Below are 24,286 nucleotides of genomic sequence, written 5' to 3' on the forward strand. Positions count from 1 at the left end.
GCCACATGAGTATTTTATGACAAAGGAGAGCAGGGCCTGAGGATGACTCAACAGTTAAGAGCACTGGCTGCTCTTCCAGAGGACCCACATCCAATGCCCAGCTCCCACATGGCGGCTCACAACCATCTGTAACGGTAGTCCCAGGGGATCTGGCACTCCCTTCTGGCCTCCACGAGCACTACATGTGGTGCACATGCAGACAAACATCCATAAACATAAGGTTAAGATAAATAGAACTTTATGAACGCTTATGACATGGAGTTCTGAAAGCCAGGGCCTGTCCTTTAGTAACCACGCCAATGTCAGTCTACAAAAAGACAGTGTAAAGGCGTGCTGCATTCTATGACTAAAAGCAATGGGGGAGGGGCGCTGAAGAGAGAGCAGAGCAGTTAAGAGGGTGCCTTAGTTTAATATTGTTGTGCTGAAACACCATAACCAAAAGCAACTTGGAGAGAAAAGGGTTTACTTGCTTTACACTTCCACATCACTGTTCATAAGTGAAGGAGTCAGGATAGGAACTCAAGCAGGGCAGGAACCTGGAGACAGGAGCTGGTGCAAAGGCCATGGAGGAGTGTTGCTTAGTGGCTTAACCTGTTTTCGTACAGAACCTAGGACCATCTTCCCAGGGGTGGCGCCACCCACAATTGGCTAATTAATCTCCCATCAAACACTAATTAAGAAAATGCCCTGGGAGATGGCTCAGTCTTTAAGAACACTGTCTTTTCTTCCAGAGGACCCAGGTTCAATTCCCAGCACCCATATGACAACTCACAAGTGTCTATAACTCCAGGATCCAACACCCTCACACTGACATACATGCAGGAAGAACACCAAAGCACATGAAATAAAAAAAATAAGTTAATTATTAAGAAAATAAAGAAAATGCCCTCTAGGCTTACCCGCAGCCCAGTCTTACAGAGGCGGTTTCTCAGTTGAGGTCTCCTCTCAGCTGACTCTAGTTAGTGAAAAGTTGACATGAAACTACCCAGCAGCTCGACACACAAACACATCACTCTTAATCTATAACCTTTTCTTTCTTGTTCATCCCCAAGATCGTATATTTAAATGTCAAACTATAAAACATTACAAACTTAAAAGGTCCACAGTCTTTACAAATTCAGTCACTTTAAAACTCAGTCTCTCTAAGTAGTGGTGCTCACCTTTAATCCCAGCACTCAGGAGGCAGAGGTCAGCCTGAGCAAGTTCCAGGACTGTCAAGTCTGTTACACAGAGAAACTCTGTGTCAAGAAAAATAAATAAATAAAACTCAGTCTCTTTAAAACTTCAAAATCTTTAGCCCAGGTGGTGGGGCAAACTTTTAATCACAGTACTCAAGAGGTAGAAGTAGATTTCCATGAGTTTGAGGCCAGCATGGTCTACAGAGCTAGTTCCAGGACAGCCAAGGCACAAAAACAAAAAAACAAAACAAAACAACCCCCCCCCCCACACACACACAACAAAGTTCAAAGTCACTCAACTACTGTCTCCAGTAAAATCAAATTACATTACTTTCTTGGGTTGGAGAGAGGGTTCCGAGGTTAAGAGCACTGGCTGTTCTTCCAGAGGTCCTGAGTTCAATTCCCAGCAACCACATGGTGGCTCACAACCATCTGTAATGAGATTTGGCGCCCTCTTCTGGTATGTAGGTATACATGCAGGCAGAACACAGTACACATTATAAATCTTTTTTTAAAAAGTAAATTACTTTCTTATTTCAAGGAGGAAGGACCAGTTGTAAGCACTGCAGTTCAAGCAGAAAGGGATCCTGGGAGCTGGGAGCCAAGGAGTGCTGCCAAGTCACTGTGAGTGTAGCAGCTTACGGCCCCACTCCAGGGAAAGGTTTGCCCTATGGGCAGGAACTCTGCTCAGGCAGGGGAGGGTTTCCTCGGCCAAGCAGTCACAGCTCTGCTCAGGTCCCCTGGAGTGTAACTGCTCTGCTGGGGTGGTGGAGGGTAGGGGGGTGGGGGTAGAGGGGTGGGGGTAGGTGGATGGGGGTTGGGGGTAGGGGGGCAGGGGTAGGGGGTGGGGGTAGGGGGGCGGGGGGGTTTCTCTGGTGAAAGTGTTACAGGTCTGCCTCACACTGCGCTGCTCTAGCAAACGTTACAGCTAGGCCCCACTCAGGCGAAAGTGTCACCCTGTACAACAAACCTCACTCAAGAGATTTATTGGGAAGGAGGCGTCCAGGAGGGTGACTGTGAGAAACAAGTGAACTGAACAGGGTACAGACCTTAAATAGGGTTGGGGAGCTTTCCAGGGTGGCTTGGCATTGGTGGGGGTTTGTGGTCTGATTCTGGGGTAAGCTCAGCGATTGGTGGGATTTTGTGCTCAGGGACCTCGGATGTGGTGACATCTTGTTGTTCAGGCAAACAAATAATGTGTGGAGTTGACAGGAAACCAGCCAGCACAGAGTGCACTGCTCTTGCAGAGGAGCAGAGCTCAGTTCCCAGCATCCACATCAGCCATTCACAACCACCCATCTCTCGAGTCCTGGAAAACTGAACATTAAGCGATAGTTTCTCAGGTAGAGAGCCAAGTCCTTATCACAGCTAAGATTTTTGTGTTTAGTTAAAATGGAGTAAAATTCAGTTCCACCGTTTCCCCTCCCTCTTCTCCCTTTTACATTCCCTACTGACCCCCTCCCAAAGTCATGGCCTCTTTTTAAAAATGCAAAGATTTCTTTAATGTGGGAGGATGTTTGCTTGCACGAGCACCACGTTCATGATGCAGGGCCTCCAGGCGGCATCCGGGTCCCCGGAACTGCAGTTACAGCCAGTCGTGAATCATAATGTGTATGGCTATGGGAAGCCATGACTGAGCCATCTCTGCAGCCCAGGCCTCCTCTCTTTAACCATTGTTACCACATACAGGTACAAATAAAATATAAATACAACCCAATGAGTTGCTTGTATTTTCCTTTCAGGGCTGGCTGACCATTTGGGATTGGATAGTAAATCAGGGCTCATCCTAAAGTGGAGTTCTAATTTGGTGGACAAAAGGACTTTTTATGTGGCTGGAGAAATGGTTTGGCAGTTAAGAACACCCACTGCTCTTACGGAGGACCTGGGCTCTGGTCCCGGCACCCACATTCAGGTGGCTCATGGCTTCCTCTAACTTTACCTCCAGGAGATTCCCTGCTTTCTTCTGGCCTCTTCACTTACCTGCATGCATGTGGTGCCTGGACAGACAAGCAAGCACAAGTGCACACACACACAATGTAAAAACAAGTCATTGAAAAGATGAAGCCGGGCCGGGCGGTGGTGGCGCACGCCTTTAATCCCAGCACTCGGAAGGCAGAGGCAGGCGGATCTCTGTGAGTTTGAGGCCAGCCTGGTCTACAAGAGCTAGTTCCAGGACAGGAACCAAAAGCTACGGAGAAATCCTGTCTCGAAAAATCAAAAGAAAAAAAGAAAAAGAAAAGAAAAGAAAAAAAGAAAAGAAAAGATGAAGCCGGGCTGGAGAGATGGTTCAGTGCTTAAGAGCACTGGCTGCTCTTCCAAAGGTCCTGAGTTCAATTCCCAGCAGCCACATGGTGGCTCACAACCATCTGTAATGAGATCTGGCGCCCTCTTCAGGCCTGCAGGCATACGTGCAGGCAGAATACTGTATACACAATAAATTTTAAAAAAAAATTAAAAAAAAAAGATGAAGCCTAGCCAGATGGTGGTGGTACACACCTTTAATCCCAGCACTTGGGAGGCAGAGGCAGGCAGAGCTCTGTGAGTTCGAGGCCAGCCTGGGCTACTGATGGGGGAGTGTCATATATCAATCTGTTGATTTCATTGGTTAAGCAATAAAGAAACTGCTTGGCCCTCATAGGTTAAAACATAGGTGGGTGGAGTAAACAGAACAGAATGCTGGAAGAAAGAAGCTGAGTCAGGGAGTTGCCATGATTCTCCTACTCCAGACAGACGCAGGTTAAGATCATTCCTGGTAAGCCAGCTCGTGGGCTACATACATTATTAGAAATGGGCTAGTCCAGGTGCGAGAGTTAGCCGAGAAAAGGCTAGATATAATTGGCAAAGCGGTGTTTAAAAGAATACAGTTTCCGTGTAATTATTTCGGGGCATAAGCTAGAGCTAGGCATGTGGGCGGCCAGGTGCTGGGGATGCAGCCCCGCCGCTCCTATTACAACAGGCTACAAAGCGAGTTCCAGGGCAGCTGGGGCAGTTACCCAGAGAAACCCTGTCTGCCTTGGATGTCAGTAGAAAGTGACTGACAGTTCTCCAGCACTAAGCAACCATCCTTAGTTGAAGCACCCCGAACACTGTGGCTCACTGGGACACAGTCCCATCACAGCACAGCAATGCCTCCTGGGTGCTGGCACCACCACGCTGAGCCTTACCCCACCTCAGAAGTTGTATGTTTCCTTCTGACATATATGGTCTTTTTAAAATGTTTTATCATTATTGTCTACCTATGTGTGTGTGAGAGTGTGTGTGTGTGTGTGTGTGCGTGCCCGTGCGAGTGTGTGTGCCTGGTGATCAGGGAGTGCAGAAGAGGGAGTCAGATCATCTGAAACTGGAGTTACAGATGGCTGTGGGTGCTGGGGACCGAACCAGAGTCCTCTGGAAAGGCAGCAAGTACCTTAACCACGGAACCAAATCTCCAGCCCCTTGAAAAGCATGATCTTATATTTTTTAGTAAAGAGTGTGCCTAGACATGGGCACTGATGAAGCCACGTGAAGAGAACACACTGTGAAACTTCAGGGCTAGAGGAAGGATTTCCTGTGGTGTGGGAACTTCAGCTGTGCTGCAATGAGTTGGCACATGTGCTCTGGTGGAGTTGAGAGCGGCTCACTCATTGGTTCCGTGGAAATGTAGTTCCGCCTTGCATAGACTTCATTGCTAGGCAGACACAGAGGATTTACAAAAGGCAGGAATTTCAGCTGGGCCTGGTGGTGCAGGCCTTTAACCCCAGAACTTTGAGGCTAGAGCTCCCTGAGGCCAGCCAGGGCTCTGGAGTTTTGAGACAGGGGAGGGGAGAAACATCTTTAGCATTTATCTTTCTGATCTCAAGAGAGACTGGTGTCAGGTCATAGGTCTTCGGTATTTTGTTTAACCTTTTATTATATGGAAACACTTGCAAGGTGAACTATGTAATCATGTATCTGTGAAACTGTCGAATGCTGAGGCTATAACTCCAGGTCCTTCTGGACATTCCAGAGCGTTTCTGCACTCTTCCTGAGCAGGGACTCCTCCTCGGGGTTCAGGTTCACTTTCACAATGTCTGTGATGCCATTTCTTCCCAGGATACAAGGAACACTGAGAAAGATTTCCTCCTTGATCCCGTACAAGCCCTGAAACACAAGCTCACGTCACTGTCTGGTTTCCCTTGCCACCATGCAAGAAAGCTTCAGACTAAAAACGTGCAGGAGCCGACAGCATCAAGCAGAGCTATGCAGAAGGCAGAGTGATCCTTGGCAGGACTCAGAGCCGTCTTTGTCCCGGATCACACTGACAGCCAGTACAAGAAGAATGTGCCAGAGGTCTTAAGCCAGGTCCCAGAAAGATGAAATCACCCTCCCTGAACAGGCACCTTGATGTCTAACGGGAAGTGTGTGGTGCTGTCTTTCTGTGCCCTTTCTATCTGGGTACCACTGAGGGGACAGTGAAGGCTAAAGCAGGTGGTGACCAGGAAGTCTCTACTTTGCACCTTTTAATAGAGGGCACCACTGAGTTTGGACACCTGTTTGCTACAGATGGCTTCTCAAGCCTTCACGCGTGAAATCCCAAAGGACAAGCCCAGGGCTACCCAAACAGGCCCAGTGTAATATGTGGGGACACGTCCTTGAGATGTAACCCTGCCCCTCTGTACCCCTTAACTGCCACCTTTCCTAGAGATACACCCTAGGACTCTCAGGCTGGACAGGGACCTGGAGGCGTGTACATAGGTTACTCAGTTGTGGAATTCTGGCCAGTGGCCCAGCGTTCTCTCCACTCCCATAGCCAAGGCTACGGAAACAGCTGTGAGACTCTGTTATAGTCTGGGCAACCCATACATCTGCCTGCATGAGCCAGAATCTCCTGTCCCCTACTACCTACCCCATGGCCACCCCTGGAAGACGAAATGCCCAGTGAACTCTAGCCATCTTCCTGCCACCCATCCCTCTGGGGCTGTAAACATGTCAGGTCTGAGCACTGAGGGTCAGGGTCTAGAAACTCACAGTGGCCCAACCTCCTATCCATGCCCAGAATCTCTACAACGTTGCGGGGAGCATAGGGTGGGCCCCTCGCTCCTGTGTTCTTCCAATACTCCTTCCTGCAGGGAACTCTCCGTCACCTGCCTCATTCTGAAGTTACTTTACGCTCAGCCTCACCGGTGACCCAGAATGATAGATGAACATTTCTTCCAGGCATACCTTAGCCAGGGTGGAAACTGGATGCACCTTCCTAAGATTCTTCAGTATTGATCCTGTCAGATCTGTCACAGAGAGCCCGATAGCCCAGGACGTATAGCCCTTCAGCCGAAGGACCTCATACCCGCTGCGGTTGCACAAGGAGGGAAATCAAAATCATGAAAGGTCAACGGAGAGACAATCATGCTGCTTCTGAAGGGTCTATGTGTCTGTGCCCTGCGAGTCACATTTTCTCAGAGTTCTTCCACAAGTGTTTATGGTTTATAATTTTTATAGACGGATCTCAACCAGGCACAGTGGGGGCACAGGTGAATCTCTGTGAGTTCCAGTCCAGCCTGGTCTACATAGTGAGTTCTGGGCCAGCTAGAGGTACACAATAAGACTCAGTCTCAAAAAAATAAGTCACATAAAATGTCATTTTACTTAAACTAAGAATCAATTTGGCCGGGCGGTGGTGGCACATGCCTTTAATGCCAGCACTCGGGAGGCAGAGGCAGGCAGATCTCTGTGTGCCTTTAACCCAAGCACTCAGGAGACAGAGGCAGGCAGATGTTTAGAGTTCTAGGTCAACCTAGTCTACATAAAAACCCTGCCTCAAAGCAAAACAGCACAACGACAACAACAAAAGAATCGGTTCATCTTTACCATGAAATCAAAATACTAGGACATAAGCACTACAAGACAGAATTAACTTTTACTTATTGTTTTGATTTTTTCCAAGACAGGGTTTCTCTGTGTAGCCTTGGCTGTCTTGGACCAGGCTTGGCCTCAAACTCACAGAGACCCGCCTGCTTCTTTCTCCTGAGTGCTGAGATTAAAAGCATAAACCACCACCACCACCTGGTGAACTTTTAATATTTTATTGTTGCTTAAATATCTAAACATAGATTCCAATTACCTTAAAAGTTACTATAGACAACTTTCCGACCACTTTAAGTGACTGGTACAGGCCTCAAGTGATGGTGCACATCTTTAATCCCAGCACTTAGGTGGATGAAGGCAGAAAATCTCTGTGGATCAGGGCCAGCCTGGATGACAGGATAATACTCTGTCTCAAATATATATACCCGTATATATAATCAGACATGTCCATCAAAGAAACTCTGAGGAATAGACTAAACAAGTAACTCAAGTTGTTGAGGGTAGCACAGACAAAGAGCCAGAGGCAGGTATGGACCACGAAGGCCTCTTGTGGGAATGTCAGAAGCCTGGGGCTGCTCCTCTCACAATGAATGACTTTGGGGCACCTTAGCATTACTGCACCCTCCTTCCTGGGAACCAGGACCCTGGTAACCAACCACGCGTGCACGGGAGCTTTGAGTACTTTCCATCCCCATTGTAGTCTTTCTTCAATAGACCCGGACCCTGGAACTGGGGTGAGACGACCTGCAGGTGTTCCTCCTTGTAATTGCCATAGCATTGATCAAGTAGAGTTAGCTGACCGCTGAATGAACTAGTCAAAATAGTTGACAAATGATTTCTGGACTTTCCCTTTGATTCTGTACTACCCCCTCCCTGATTTTGTGGTTTTTTTCCTTTAAAAGAGCCTGTAATAGACAAAGCAGGTCCTTCTCCTCTGCCATGGCAGAATAAAAATTCCTCTTGCTATTGCATCAACTGTGCTAAGAGTGTCTCTTGGGGCGACCTCCTCCTTGGTGGGGCGACCTCCTCGTTGGTGGGGCTTTAGGGTCCAACAACAAAACCAAAGATACAAAGCTACAAAACAAAACTACAGGCATTTTCTATGTGAAATTAACTCCCTTAAAAAATTTATTTATGTGGGGCCGGAGAGACGGCTCAGAGGTTAAGAACACTGCCTGCTCTTCCAGAGTTCCTGAGTTCAATTCCCAGCAACCATGTGGTGGCTCACAACCATCTGTAATGAGGTCTGGTGCCCTCTTCTGGCCTGCAGGCATACATGCAGAAAGGATATTGTATACATAATAAATAAATATTTAAAAAAATTATTTATGGAAGCTGGAGCGATGGCTCAGTGGTTAAGAGCACTGGAATCTAAAAAATTTTTATGTGTATGGGCATTTTGCCTGCGTGTATGTATGTATTTATGTATGTATGCATGCGTGTATGTGAATCACCTATGTGCTTGATTCCCACAGAAGCCAGAAGAGGGCAGCAGATTGCTGGAGCTAGAGTTACAGATGGTTGTGAGCCACCATGTAGTACTGGGAATCCAATCCAGGTCCTCTAGAAGAGCAGCCAGTGCGCTCAACCACTCTCCAGACACCTGCAAAATTTATTCCATTTTTTTCAAGACAGGGTTTCTTTCTCTGGGTATCTACACCAGCTGCCCTGGAACTCACTCTGTAGCCAGGCTGGCCTTGAACTCACAGAGATCCATTTTCCTCTGTCTCCCGACTGCTGGGATTAAAGGGATGCGCCACCAGAGCTCAGCTCAAAACTTTAATTTTTTAGATTTATTTATTATGTATATGGTGTTCTGCCCGAATGCCATAAGAGGGCACCAGACCTCATTTTAGATTGTTGTGAGCCATCAAATTTTATTCTTTTTATTCATTTTGTTTTGTTTCTTGATACAGAGTTTCTTTGTAACTTTTGAGCCTATCCTACCTAGTACTTGCTCTGTAGACCATGCTGGCCTTGAACTCACAGAGATCCTCCTGCCTTTACCTTCCAAGTGTTGGGATTAAAGCAGTGCACCACCGCCGCCCAGCCAAAATTTATTCATAATAATGATTATTGTGGCATCAACAATAACATAACCGCAGTCACCTTTCCACCACCTGATTGTGGATCTTTTTCCACTGTTCCTGGTCTGAGTCAGTTCCTAATGCTGGGTTCAGTGACTTCAGAGGTACGCCAGCAACGTTCACACCACTCCACAAGGGCACTAAGAAAACAAAACAAAACAAAAAAAAAACAGCTCTCCTCTTTGCTCCTCTTGCCAAAAGCTGAGTCAGTTGCTTGAGTTTAGTGCTGGGGTGTTTTGTTGGGGGCGGGGGATTCTGTTCTGCTTTTGGTTTGGTTCTTTTGAGAAAGGACCCAGCTACCTTCCAATTCCTATCTTCCTGCCTTTGCCCTGAGCGCTGGATGGCAAGCATCTGCCACCACACTTGGCTAGAGTTGACTGACAGGTTTCCTTCTTTTTATTTTAAGATTTATTTTATTATGTATACAGTGTTCTGCCTGAGTGTGTGCCTGCATGCCAGAAGAAGACACTAGATCTCATTATAGATGGTTGTGAGCCATCATGTGGTTGCTAGGAATTGAACTCAGGACCTCTGGAAGAACTAACCTCTGTGCTCCTAACCTCTGACCCATTGCTCCAACCACTTGTTCTTTGTGTTTAAGAAAGGCTGGCCTCAAATCCCATGTACAGCCAAAGATGGCCTCAAACTTCTGACTTGCCTGCCTCCACCCCACCTCAAATTATTAGATTTTAGGAATACATCACCACTTTTGGCTTTTGGTTGGTTGAGAGTGTTGAGCTTTGTACCTGAGGATGTCTGCAAACCCCTGATCCTCAGGTCCCAGCTTTTAAGTACTGATATTACAAGTGTTCACCACTGCACCAAGATGTATTTTCTTATTTATTTATTATGTATACAATATTCTGTCTGTGTGTATGCCTGCAGGCCAGAAGAGGGCACCAGACCTCATTACAGATGATTGTGAGCCACAATGTGGTTCCCGGAAATTGAACTCAGGACCTTTGGAAGAGCAGGCAATGCTCTTAACCACAGAGCTATCTCTCCAGCCCACCCAGATGTACTTTCTATGTGGGTTTTAATGTTAGGGTGCTATCTCACATCATATATAAATACAAGAAGTTATGGTTTTTCTTGTTAAGATTTATTTTATCATTTTTGTTTGTATTACTGTGAGTTTTACTTAGGGGTACATGTGTGTTTGGTATGTGGGTTGTGCACATAAGTGGATCCCCTGAAACTGGAGTGATGTCATCTAAATATGAAATATAAAAAGGCACACTGAGACATGGGAGAAGGGAGGTTATGAGATACTGGGGAAGGTAGGAGAAAGGGAGGCAAGGGGCGGCACACACTTCTGAGCAGAAGGGAGGAGAGCACCAGTGCTCCACTGCAGAGTCAGGGGACTGTAGTCAGTGATTATGTGGTCCTGGGCTGGGAGAGTGGGAAACAGAGGCAGGGGAGCAAGCTTCAAGGTCATTCTCAGCTAATGGACAAGGTTCAGGCCAGCCTGATACTCAGGAGACCTGGTATTTAAAAAAGGCAAGTATGGTCTCTGGCTGGAGACAAGGCTCATTAGTGAAGAACAGATAATGCACCCACATCAGACAGCTCACAACCCACCTCCACCCCAGTTCCAGGGAGATGCAATACCTGGCCTCTGCAGGCACCTCCACTCAGGTGAACATACCCACACGCAGATAATGTAATTTAATAAAAATAATTTTGAAATGTTATCTATCTCAAACTAGGTAGGTTTTTTAGTGTTCTCAGCCCAGAGATAGGATAGATTTATAAGGTGACCACAAAGCTGAAGATGCTGACTTGATCACTGTGTCACATACATATGGATCAAGACACCTCAATGTACTCTCCACATATGCATAAGTATGCATCAATAAATGTTTTTCATTGTTTCAGACAGGGTATTGCTTTGTAGCCCAGGCTGGCCTAGAACTAGCTATCCTCCTGCTTCTACCTCTGAAGTTCTGGGATTCCAGGTAGACACTACCATGCCTAGCTCAATTAAAACAGTCTGGAAAGCATACAAATAGAAAAAGCATACACCAAAGAAAATAAGAAAATAAAAATTATTCATCTATCCTGGCGTGAACAGGCTCTGAAGAGAAGCTTTACTAAACCCCGGAAGGACACTTACACCATCACTGGCTACACTCACCGCTGGAGTCGCCGTGCTCACCAAGAACGTAGCCATGGCAACTTACAGGGTGGACACCCAACTTCTCTCCAATCAGGTAACGGAAACGGGCAGAGTCTAGGTTACAGCCACTCCCAATTATGCGAGTTGCAGGGAGGCCACTTATCTTCCATACCACGTAAGTCAAAATATCCACTAGGAAGAACAGTTTCAAACAGCGTTAGAGAAAGATCCATAGCCATTTCTATTTACAGGCACTTTTATAAAAAGATACATTGTCTGGAGTCAAATGCAGATTCATCGGAGTTTAAAGTACAGTGGATCTAAAGAGTAGAGATGCTCAGGGCTTTCATGTAAATCGCTCGCCCATACAGTTTTACAGCATCTTCTGAGATACTCTAAGGGCTTTTCAGCAAATCTAATAATGGGTCAGTTTCTGCCTCTTTAGCTTCCTGGATTTCCTGTTTCTATTGCCACCTGCACTATCATCGTTACCTAGAACAGTGCGTGGGCACAGCCAGCGCAGGCTGCAGGTGTGTGGGCAATGTGGAAAGATCACAGCAACTTGTGCAAGAGGAAACAGAAACGTGATGGCTAAGGCACAGTCAAAAACTGCTGAGCTGGGTCCCAAAGACACACCCAAGAAAGGAGGGCAGGAAGGTTTGGGAAATTGCTTAAGGTCTTAGGCATTTAAAGAAAATTCTGTCCAGGCATTAACTGATCACTAAACAAACACAATAAAAACTCCTGTGCCTTGTAACCGAAATCTACAGACTGCAGACTCATGAAACCCAACCTCAAGAAGCCACAACAGACTTGGAGGTGAGGAGGATTTGACTTGCAAATGTTTTTGTGGAGGGCTGGTGAGATGGCTCAGCGATTAAGAGCCCTCACTGGCTGCTCTTCCAGAGGACCCAGGTTTGATTCCTAGCACCCAAATGAAACTTACAACCATCTGTAATTCCAGTCCCAAGGAATCCAACACCACTCTCTGACAGAGGTACTAGGCATGCATGCAGTGCATGGACATACATGCACACAAAATACCCATGTAAATAAAATAAAATAAAGAAAAATTAACAGAGCTAGGAAACACATGTGATAGTAGCAAGGGTGTCAACATATAGTATCTGGCCAGACTAATCCTCAAAAATAAGACACTGGGGCTACACTTTGGAAAGGCTGACAAGTGGCTGGGTGGTGATGGCACACGCCTTTAATCCCAGCACTCGGGAGACAGAAGCAGGCAGAGCTCTGTGAGTCGAGGCCAGCCTGGTCTTCAAGAGCTAGATCCAGGACATGCTCCATAGCTACACAGAAACCCTGCCTTGAAAAACCAAAATATATATATATATATATTTATATATTCCTGACACATCCCAGACACAGATGAACCTAAAATAACTGTGCTATAAAAGGGGCTGGGTAGAAAAGCTTGAACTCTCTGCTCGGTTTTGTTTTGTTTTGTTGAGGAGGTTCCAGAAAATGTGTCAAACGACCCTGCAGCGGTGACAGGGATGCTTCAGATCTTACTGGGATGGCACCATGATGGCGTTTATTAAAACTTGTGGCATGGCAGACTTTGAGTGGACGAAGATTAACCCACAAATGCAACCTTAGCGGAGTTTAGAATGGAATGGTGCAGGCCAATCATCACCCCAGAGGGGACGGGGTCCTTACCTGGGTTTGAGACAATCAGGATTTTACAGTCGGGGCTGTTTTGGACTATGCCGGGAACGATGGATTTCATGATAACAACATTGCGCTGGACCAGGTCAAGGCGCGACTCTCCCACCTTCTGCCTGGCGCCAGCTGTGATGATAACTAATTTGGAGTTGGCAGAGACACTGTAATCTAAGAAGGAAGCAGAGAACGGTGTTTGGATCAGGACTGACACCATTGCGCCTGACTCGTTAAGCATCTGTACCTGAACATCCTGGATTTGGAAAAAGACAAGACTCCCCACACTGGAGCATCAGGCATACAAGACTTGTTGCCAGCTTTCATAAAACACTTCCTAATCTGCCATCCGCTTTAACCCACATTCCCAGTTGTCAGAAAGGCCTAGGGTAAGGAAATCAGCAGCTCTCGGGCTTCAGTTTTTGCTTTCTTGTGTTGCTGGGAATTGAACTAACAGCCATGCCAGCACTGAACTAAATCCCCAGTGCCCTGACTTTTTAGCAATACCCAATTTAGAACTCGCCAGGTGGCAGTGGCTCAGATTTTTAATCCTAGCATTGGGAGGAAGAGGCAGGTGGATCTCTGTGAGTTTGAGGCCAGCCTGGTCTACAGAGTGATTTCTAGACAGTCAGATCTGTTACACAGAGGAACCCTGTCTCAAAAAATTAAAGAAAAAAAAATTTAGAGCTCTTGAGAATTTCTTTTTTTTTTTTTTTTTTTTTTTTTGATTTTCGAGACAGGGTTTCTCTGTAGTTTTTGGTGCCTGTCCTGGAACTAGCTCTTGTAGACCAGGCTGGCCTCGAACTCACAGAGATCCGCCTGCCTCTGCCTCCCGAGTGCTGGGATTAAAGGCATGTGCCACCACTGCCCGGCTCTTGAGAATTTCAATATCTATTTTAGGATTCTAAAGAAAAGAACAGATTTACCTCTAATTATTATAAAAAACCATATTTGAGAATACAAATAAGTCAGATCTCTAATTCACACAAGTAATAAACCACCAATATTACTAAATGTAATTACCAGCCTGGAAATTATTTCACTTACTATATCCAACTCCAATAAGACAAGCTTTGCTTATTATTATTAAACATTATGTGATGCTTTTTCAATTAGCAATTCCTTTAAGTATCTAAGACATTCACATTCTCATTTATTTGTGTGTGTATGTGTGTGAGTGTGCCATGTATCTAAGACATTCACATTCTCATTTATTTGTGTGTGTATGTGTGTGAGTGTGCCATGCCATGGAATTCATGTGGAGGTCAAAGAGCAACTTGGGGGAGTCAGGGTCCCATTCTATCAAATGGGTCCCTCAACTTGGGGGAGTCAGGGTCTCATTCTATCAAATGGGTCCCTCAACTTAGGGGAGTCAGGGTCTCATTCTATCAAATGGGTCCCTCAACTTAGGGGAATCAGGGTCTCATTCTATCAAATGGGTCCCTCAACTTGGGGGAGTCAGGGTCTCATTCTATCAAATGGGTCTCTCAAACTGAACTCAGGTCATCAGGCTTGGTAAGAAGGGCCTTTATCACACTTTTAAAACCACCACAATGAAAACAAGGTCTCAGGGCTGAAGAGATGGTTCAGTGGTAAAACCACTTCATGATTTTCTAGAGGACCCAAGTTCAGTTCCTAGTACCCATATCTGGTGGCTCCCAACTTCCTCTAACTTCAGATCTTGTGATCCAATGCCTTTGGCCTCCACAAGTCCCTGCAATCACGTGCACATAACTACATGCATATACATGTGTGTGTGTATACACAGACACATCATTTAAAAAATACTAAAAACAGGGGCTGGAGAGATGGCTCAGTGGTTAAGAGCATTGCCTGCTCTTCCAAAGGTCCTGAGTTCAATTCCCAGCAACCACATAGTGGCTCACAACCATCTGTAGTGAAATCTGGTGCCCTCTTCTGGCCTGTAGGCATACATGCAGACAGAATATTGAGAATACTGTATACATAATAAATAAATAAATCTTTAAAAATAATACTAAAAATAGGCAGGTTGTGGTGGTGCACACCTTTAGTCCCAGCGTTTGGAAGGCAGGGGCAGGGAGCTCTCTGTGAATGTGAAACCATCCTGGTCTCATAGTGAGTTCCAGAACAGCCAGAACTATGTAGAAAGACCCTCAAAAAAGCAAATAATAGTAATAATAGACATATAGTTGATAGACAGACAGACAGATAGTTGATAGATAGACAAACCGAAAAATCAGCAAATTAATAATTACGGTTACATATTTTGGGTCAATATGAAGTGTTTACACTGCTTCTCTAGGATACTTTTTAGTTAAATAACTACTGTCAGTGGTGGTCATTTTATGACTTACTCATTTAATATTTTATGGGCTTGAGTATTTTGCCTAGGGGGCTGGAGAGATGGCTCAGAGGTTAAGAGCACTGATTGCTCTTCCAGAGGTCCTGAGTTCAATTCCCAGCAACCACATGGTGGCTCACAACCATCTATAATGAGATCTGGTGCCCTCTTCTGGCATACAAACATACATTGCAGGAATGTTGTATACATAATAAATAAATCTTAAAAAAAAAAAAAGTATTTTGCCTACATGTATGTCGATATACCACATGAGTGCAATGCCTCAGAGTCTGATAGGAGACATCAAATCTCTTGGTCCTGGGGTTACAGATGGTTGTGAGACACCCCGTGGGTGCTGGGAATCAAACCCAAATCCTTTACAATAGCGGTGAGCATCACTAACCACTGAGCCATCTCTCCAGCCTCAAAGGAGTTTTGTATTGTTCTGCCTTCCAAATTTCCCCCATTGCAATTTAATATTCTTTTTTAAAAAAATAACAATCAGGCTTGCAAATGAGGTGGCTTACACCTTTAATCCCAGGAGTCAAGAGGCAGAGGCAGCTGGATCTCTGTGAGTTTTTGGTCAGCCTGGTCGACATACTAAGTTCTAGAACAGCCAGAGCTACATAGAGAGAATCTGTCTGAAAACAAAAACAACAACAAACAATGAATGAATTAATTAAATCTTTACTCTGGGCTTGGTGGAGCACACCTTAAATCTTAGCACTCCGGAGGCAGAAGCAGACATTAATGTGAGTTTCAAGTCAACCATGGCCATATGCTAAGATTCTATCTCAAAATAAATAAATAAATCAAGTGGAAATTAGCCTTAAAATTGTATGTCCTAATGAAGTATTATGTATGTATGATGGTATTTTAAAAAAATTTTTAATTTGATTTTTCAAGACAGAGTTTCCCTGTGTAACAGCCATAGCTGTCCTGGAACTTACTCTGTAGACCAGGCTGGCCTCGAACTCACAGAGATTTGCCTGCCTCTGCCTCCCGAGTGCTGGGATTAAAGACGTGCACCACCATGCACAGATCAGTGATATTTTTAATTATATACTTATTGCAGTCAATTTGGTCGATTTTTTTTTATTATGTATACAGTATTCTGCCTGAATGTATCACTGCAGGCCAGAAGAGGGCACCAAATCCTGTTACAGATGGTTTTGAGCCACCTTGTGGTTGCTGGGAACTGAACTTTGGACCTTTGGAAGAGCAGGAAAAGCAGTCAACTACTGAGCAATCTCTCCAGCCCGCCTTTTTGATTTTTTGAAATGGGTTTCATGTAGTCCAGGCTGAACTCAAACTCAGTACGTAGCTGAGGCTGGAATAAACTCCTGCTCATCCTTCTACCTCCACCTCACAAATGTTGGGATTATAAGGTATCCAAGCCGTTACAAATGACAAAATTGAGTACTTCTTACGAATCTTTGAAAGTGAAATTATCACACTAAAATCAACCTTTCCCAGAGACGATTTTTGGAGTGTTGAAGAAAAGGCTGCCGTGCAGAAGATCCAGGGTCTCTCCCTTCAGTTTGTCTGCATCAGCATCAATAAGAGCGAGTTCATCAGCCAGACCCTGAAACACAGAAACATCACAGATAGCGCAAGTTCATCAGCCAGATCTTGAAACACAGAAACGTCACAGATACCATGGCCCAGACCTTTAGGAGACCAAGAAGGGTTCCAGAGCAGAGGGCAGAGCTTCACTGGCAAAGTGCCTGCCCTGTGTGTGAAGCCAAGCCAGATCTCAAGCACTGAAATAATAATGACAAATTGTTATATATCGGGGCTGGAGAGATGGCTCAGAGGTTAAGAGCATTGCCTGCTCTTCCAAAGGTCCTGAGTTCAATTCCCAGCAACCACATGGTGGCTCACAACCATCTGTAATGAGGTCTGGTGCCCTCTTCTGGCCAGCAGGCATACACACAGACAGAATATTGTATATATAATAAATAAATATTTAAAAAAAAAAGTTTTAAAAAAAATTGTTATATATCCACTTTATAACCAATGAAATCTTGTAGGCTTTTGTTTTGTTTGTTTTTGGTTTTGTGGGATTTTTTGTTTGTATTTTGTATTGATTTTCTTTTTTTTTTAAGACAGGGTCTGTGTGTGTGTGTGTGTGTGTGTGTGTGTGTGTGTGTCCTGATTGAACTAGAATTTTCTCTGTAAACCAGCTGGCCTCAAACTCACAGAGATCTGCCTGCCTCTGCCTCCTGAGTGCTGAGATTAAAGACATGCGCCACCACCTCCTGGTAAAAATGATACAGTTGCTGAATATGCAGAGAGTGACCAGAGGTCCAAGTGAACAGGCAAATGCAGGAGAAGTATCAATTGCTTTACGTTTACAAAACCATAAGAATTTTATAAAATTGCATCTTTACATTTTTTAGAGATTATATTTTATTATTTACATTTATTTGTATGTGGGTATCTGCATGGTGTGTATATGTAACATGTGTGTAGTAAGTACTCAGAGACCAGAAGAGGGCGCCAATCCTCCAGAGCTGGAATTCCAGGTAGTGAGTCCACTTGATGCAGGGGCTGTAAGAATAGCAAGTGCTCAGGCCAGGCTGTGGTGGCGCACGCCTTTAATTCCAGCACTCGGGAGGCAGAGGCAGGCAGATCTCTCTGAGTTTGAAGCCAGCCTGGTCTACAGAGTGAGTTCTAGGACAGGCTTCAAAGCTACAGAGAAACCCTGTCTCGAAAAACAAAAACAAAACAAAACAAAAAAAAAAAAACAAATTCAATGCAATGCCCAGCAAAATTCTTCAAAGACCTCAAATGAATGGCACTCAACTTCATATGGAAAAGCAAAATACCCAGGATAGCCAAAACAGTCCTAGGCAATAAAAGAACTTCTGGAGGCATCACAACCCCTGACTTCAAACTCTACTACGCAGCTATAGAACTGTAAACAGCTGGTATTGGCATAAGAACAGACAGGAGGACCAATGGAACCAAATAGAAGACCCAGATATCAATTCACACATCTTCAAACACCTGATCTTTGATAAAGAAGCAAAAGCTATCAAATGGAAAAAAGAAAGCATATTGAACAAATGGTGCTTGCATAACAGGATATAACATGTAGAAGAATGTAAATAGACCCATATCTATGACCATGAACAAAATTCAAGACCAAATGGATAAAAGACCTCAACATAAAGCCAGCCACACTGAACCTTACAGAAGAGAAAGTGGGAAGTACATTTGAATGCATTGGCATAGGGAACCACTTCCTAAATATAACCCTAGCAGCACAGACACTGAGAGAAACAATTAATAAATGGGACCTCCTAAAACTGAAAAGCTTCTGTAAAGCAAAGGACATGGTCAACAAGACAAAACGACAGTCTACAGAATGGGAAAAGATCTTCACTAACCCCACATTAGAGGTCTGATCTCCAAAATATACAAAGAACTCAAGAAATTGGACACCAAAAGATCACATAATCCAATAAAAAAATGGAGTACAGATCTAAACAGAGAACTCTCAACGAGGAATCTAAAATGACTGAAAGACACTGAAGGAAATGTTCAACATCCTTAGATGTTAGAGAAATGCAAATCAAAACAACTCTGAGATTCCATCTTACACCTGTAAGAATGACCAAGATCAAAAACTCTGATGACAACTTATGCTGAAGAGGTTGCGGGGAAAAGGGAATAGTTCTGCATTGCTGGTGGGAATGCAAGCTGGTACAACCCCTTTGGATGTCAGTGTGGTGATTTCTCAGAAAATTAGGAAACAACCTTCCTCAAGACCCAGTAATACCACTTTTGGGTATATATCCAAAGGATGCTCAATCATGCCACAAAGACATGTGCTCAACTATGTTCATAGCAGCTTTGTTTGTCATAGTCAGAACCTGGAAACAACCTAAATGCCCTTCGACCGAAGAATGGATAAGGAAAATGTGGTACATTTACACAATGGAGTACTACACAGCAGAAAAAAATTATGACAGCTTGAATTTTGCAGAAAATGGATGGAGCTAGAATACATTATTTTGAGTGAGGTAACCCAGGCACAGAAAGACAATTATCACATGTACTCACTCATAGGTGGTTTTTAAACATAAAGCAAAGAAAGCCAGCCTACAAACCACAATCCCAGAGAACTTAGACAACAATGCAGACACTAAGAGAGACTTACATAGATCTAATCTACATGGGAAGTAGAAAGTAGAAAAAGACAAGATCTCCTGAGCAAATTGGGAGCATGGGGACTTTGGGGAGGATTGAAGGGAGGAGGGGAGAGGCAGGGAAGGGAGCAGAGAAAAATGTAGAGCTCAATAAATATCAATAAAAAAAGAAATAAAAAATATATAAAGAACTCAAGAAACTAGACTTTAAAATGCTAATTAACCCAATTAAAAAATGTGGCATTGAACTGAACATAGAATTCTCAACAGAAGAAGTTCAAATGGCCAAAAGACACTTAAGGTCATGCTCAACCTCCTTAGCGATCAGGAAATGCAAATCAAAACAACTTTGAGATACCATCTTACACCTGTCAGAATGGCTAAAATCAAAAACACCAATGATAGCCTTTGCTGGAGAGGATGTGGAGTAAGGGGAACACTCATCCATTGCTGGTGGGAATGCAAACTTGTGCAACCACTTTGGAAAGTAGTGTGGCAACCGGTTTCTCAGGAAATTCGGGATCAACCTACCCCAGGATCCAGCAATACCACTCTTGGGAATATACCCAAGAGATGCCCTATCATACAACAAAAGCATTTGTTCAGCTATGTTCATAGCAGCATTATTTGTAATAGCCAGAACCTGGAAACAACCTAGATGCCCCTCCATGGAAGAATGGATAAAGAAGGTGTGGAACATATACATATTACAGCACTACCTAGCGGTAAAAAACAATGTCCAACGACATCTTGAATTCTGCATGCAAATGGATGGAAATAGAAAACACTATCCTGAGTGAGGTAACCGAGACCCAAAAAGATAAATATGGTATGTACTTACTCATAAGTGGATTCTAGCCATAAACAAAGGACATTGAGCCTATCATTCGGGATCCTAGAGAAGCTAAATAAGAAGGTGAACCCAAAGAAAAACATAGTTATCCTCCTGGATATTGGAAGTAGACAAGATTGACAGGCAAAAATTGGGAGCTTGTGGTTGGGGGTGGGGTGGGTAAGGGGAGAGGGAGAAAGAGAAGGAAAAAGGGGAGGATGGGGAGAGCTAGGGGGAATGGGGTGGTTGGGATGGAGGAAGGGTGGATATGGGAGCAGGGAAGTAGATATCTTAATTTTAAGGGAGCCATTTTAGGGTTGGCAAGAGACTTGACTCTAGAGGGGTTCCCAGGTGTCCAAGGAGATGTCCCCAGCTTATTCCTTGGCCAGCTGAGGAGAGGGCGCCTGAACTAGCCCTATCCTACAGCAGCCACACTGATGAATATCTTGCATATCACCATAGAACCTTCATCTGGCGATGGATGGAGATAGAGACAGAGACCCGAACTGGAGCACTGGACTGAGCTTCCAAGGTACAAATGAGGAACAGAAGGAGGGAGAACATGAGCAAGGAAGTCAGGACAGTGAGGGGAGCACCCACCCACTGAGATGGTGGGCTGATCTAATGGGAGCTCACTAAGGCCAGCTAGACTGGGACTGATGGAGCATGTGATCAACCAGGACTCTCTGAATGTGGCTGACAATGAGGGCTGACTGAGAAGCCAAGGACAATGGCACTGGGTTTTGATTCTACTGCATGGACTGGCCTTGTGGGAGCCTAGTCTGTTTGGATGCTCACCTTCCTAGATCTGGATGGAGAGGGGAGGACCTTGGACTTCCCACAGGGCAGGGAACCCTGACTGCTCTTTGGACTGGAGGGGGGAGGGGGAGGGGGGGAAGAGAGGGAGGGAGATGGGAAGAGGTGGAAATTTTTAATAAAAATAATAAAAAAGGAAATTTATTCTCAGCCAGGCAGTGGTAACAAAAACCATGCCTTTAATTCCAGCACTCTGGAGGCAGAGGCAGGCAGATCTCTGTGAGTCTGAGACCAACCTGGTCTACAGAGCGAGTTCTAGCCAGCTGCAGCTATCTATGTAGTGAGACTGTATTAAAAACAAACAAACAAACAAAAATGCATTCTCAGGGCTGAAGAGATGACTTGGGGTTAAGAGCTGATATTGCTTCTTATCTCCCTCACAAGTTTCCAACATTGATCAAAGTGACGTGGGGCTGGAGAGAAAGCTCTGTGGTTAAGAGCCCTGACTGCTCTTCCAGAGGACCCAGGTTCAATTCCCAGCACCCACATGGCAGTCCGTACCTGTCCATAACTCCAGTTCCAGGGCTTCAAATGTGCACACAGGCAAAAACAAATTGACATTAATTAAAAATCAATTATTTTTCAAAAGGCATCAAAGTGACCGTGAAGCCCACAGGACCGTGGCATCTGTGCTCAGACAATCAGGGCCCAGTACCGTAGCGTGAGCTACCACACCGACTCTCCTCCTCTGCCCAAGGATCTCACACAGTTCGGCCTGCCCTCAAACGTGATCTGTAGCAATGGATGATCTTGACCTGACCTTCTAGGCCTCCACCTCCCAAGTACGAAGATGACAGGCCTGCACCAACAACCACACCTAGCAAATGTTTAAATCGCCAACATGACAGATTTTCCGTATTTCCATTAAGGGATCAGCCCTGCAACCCTGACCTAAGAGCGTCTTTGATTTCCTGCAAGACGGCTTTCCTGCTTACCTTCAGTAAGATACTAATAGCACACGCCATGCCTACATTCCCAACTCCAACCACGGTGATCTTAGACCGGGAGGTTTTATCTTCTTGAGTTAGGTTCTGAATTAGCTGCTCCTTGACAGTGGACATGCTGAGCCTAAAGAGTAGAGGAAAATTTCAGTGGACACAGGCCCTACAGCCAAGACACTGAACAATCTATTTTTTTTTTCTGGTGAGGAAGTGGAGTTGAGACAAGGTTTTGTATCGTATCTAGGACTGGCCAGAAAGTCTAGGTTGGCTTTGAACTCATGGCAATCCCCCTGCCTTAGCCACTCAGAGTGCTGGGATTACAGGCCCATGCCACCATACCTGGTTTAGGAGCTACCTCTTGAGTCTGCAGATCGCAGGAGCAGGGGAGGAGGGAAGCCAGAGAGTTCCCTAGCTGGAGTGTGGAAACCAAGTGAAGCCTGGTGAAGCAGAGGAGACAGGTTCCTCCCTGCGTGCTGGCTCCTCCTTCTCAGCAGGCTCCACCCTTCCCCAGAACCCACAAAGGCTTTCTTTCCCAGGTGGATGAAGCCACTGCCCACCGCCTCTGAGGACGTGGAAGTATACCCTTCCGCTGACAGCGCAGCACAGGTGTGTCACCCAGGAACACCGTTAGGCTCTGGAGCCAAGGCTGTAACGACCAGGAACTCGCCAGACTCTACGTCACATGCAAGCTCCGCCCTCTGCCGGCCAGGTACTTTGGTGCAAGCAAGCATGCCCACTGGTGCATCCTCAGAGTCGGAAAGAGGACCTCTATGAGGTTTCCTAAGCTGCTAGGGGAAGGTTTGCATGCACTGAGACCACACAGAAGATGGCAGTCAGCTTGGAAAGGGCCTCCTTGAAGGCCCTGCTTGAACTGCACTATCTTTCTGCTGCAAGGAAATGCAGAACTTGGAGACTGAGGGGCATACTCCATGCTTTTGCCCTTATATCTGTTTGTAGGCATTTAAATAACTACTGGTCTTGGGAGGTGGCCCAGTCCGCATAGGGCTTGCAACGCAAGTAAGACCAGTGGATTTCACGATCGTGGGCCCACCGTTGCTCCTCTCTGACTGCCGAGTGAGTTCCTTGGTCAGAAGCAATACTGTATGGAACACTATGACTGTAGCTAAGGAAGGCGTTCTGTATGTCCACATTACGTGTAAGGAAAGGCAAATTCAAAACCAGTATAATCTCCTCCATTAAGGACAAACTGTCTTTCCCATGAAGAAAGTAGTCCAATGTAGTCAATGTTAGGACTCAGGCACTATGCTGGCCCCTGTCACCAGGCAGGATACGCTCCTGGCAGTAACCTGGCCAGCCCAGGGTCCTACGGCTGCTACATGACTACACTACAGAGTCTGTATGCAGGTGCACAAGGTCCTTTTAAGTGCCAAGCTCTGCCTACGCCTGCTCTCTTTGCCCATCATGAGATCTCTGGCTCTCACCCGTCAAGGTCCACCTCGCACCTCGGCATCTGCTAGATGGTCCCCCTGGAGAATGGTATTGTTATATTAGGGTCTCAGTGTTAGTCTCTGTGGTTGTCAGATCTGGCACTTAGCGGTAGCTGCAGTCACACCACCCTTGGTGAGTGGAAGTCTATGTCGTCAAGCCCACACATAACCTCCATCTCTGTCACCATGCCCAGTTTCTTCATGGCCCCAGAGGACTATGACAAGGATGGATGGGGAAAGAGGCTGACTGTCCACAGACCAGGTCATTCCCTCTACTTGCTTACTGAACTCCTCCTCTGCGGATGTCGTCTTTGGATGGGCATTTACAAGGCACAGCCGTATTTTCACATCCTTTGCCCATTTGTAGAGAGCTATGCACATACTTCTCCAGATATCTTTCTCACAATTTTCTAATCTGCTGTTTTCAAGACTCTGATCCTCCCACAAGTCTATTGGCTAAGGCTCATGAGTCAGTGAACAATTGCTCATCTGGCCACTTCTTATTTCAAGCAAAATGTATGACTATGTGTACTCCCAAAGTTCTGCCCAATTTGAAAATTTCTAACTAGCTCTTATAGCTTAAATTAACCCATTTCTATTAATCTATATGCTGCTATATAGCTTGTGGTTTGACCTCTCCTCTCACGTGTCCTGCTTTCTCCGCCTCCTGCTGGTGACTCTGTATCAGAGTGTCCTACAGGCCTGGTGCCAGAGAGATAGCAAGCAACTCCCCTCCCCTCTAGTCATAACCCCCCTGGGCCATACCTGGCTTAGCTCCAGAGTTGTCACCCAGCCCCAACCCATACTTTGTTTTACAGATACCTTTAGTTGCCCTGTGTGAATCTTGTCTGAGAGTTTCTCATGGATACTAAGCCTATGCAAAACTTG

The 24,286-nt window shown here is 45.3% G+C and overlaps 1 protein-coding gene across 1 annotated transcript; it reads right to left on the reverse strand.

Annotated features, from left to right (window-relative positions):
* Window positions 1–5,132: 5,132 nt before the first annotated feature.
* Window positions 5,133–22,412, reverse strand: LOC121447308 (L-lactate dehydrogenase C chain-like). Its single transcript, XM_041650504.1, has 8 exons — window positions 22,290–22,412; window positions 21,945–22,077; window positions 16,672–16,789; window positions 12,882–13,055; window positions 11,223–11,396; window positions 9,108–9,225; window positions 6,360–6,483; window positions 5,133–5,297 (listed from the first exon to the last, which is right to left on the reverse strand). The coding sequence occupies exons 2-8, from the start codon at window positions 22,068–22,070 to the stop codon at window positions 5,133–5,135; spliced, it is 999 nt and encodes a 332-aa protein (XP_041506438.1). The 5' UTR covers window positions 22,071–22,077; window positions 22,290–22,412.
* Between the last annotated feature and the right edge of the window lie 1,874 nt (window positions 22,413–24,286).

The sequence above is a fragment of the Microtus oregoni genome, unplaced genomic scaffold (assembly GCF_018167655.1).
Source record: "Microtus oregoni isolate MIOR12 unplaced genomic scaffold, Mior012 000000F_ref0000247, whole genome shotgun sequence".
NCBI classification, from domain to species: domain Eukaryota; kingdom Metazoa; phylum Chordata; class Mammalia; order Rodentia; family Cricetidae; genus Microtus; species Microtus oregoni.

What these genes read in the sequence shown, in the direction of transcription:
- LOC121447308 (XM_041650504.1), bottom strand. Translation starts at nt 22,070, where the DNA reads ATGTCCACTGTCAAGGAGCAGCTAATTCAGAACCTAACTCAAGAAGAT. An exon ending in CCTGATTGTCTCAAACCCAG is followed by an intron (nt 11,397 to 12,881) that starts GTAAGGACCCCG and finishes TGTTCTTCCTAG; the next exon opens with TGGATATTTTGACTTACGTG. An exon ending in TGAGCACGGCGACTCCAGCG is followed by an intron (nt 9,226 to 11,222) that starts GTGAGTGTAGCC and finishes TTGTTTTCTTAG; the next exon opens with TGCCCTTGTGGAGTGGTGTG.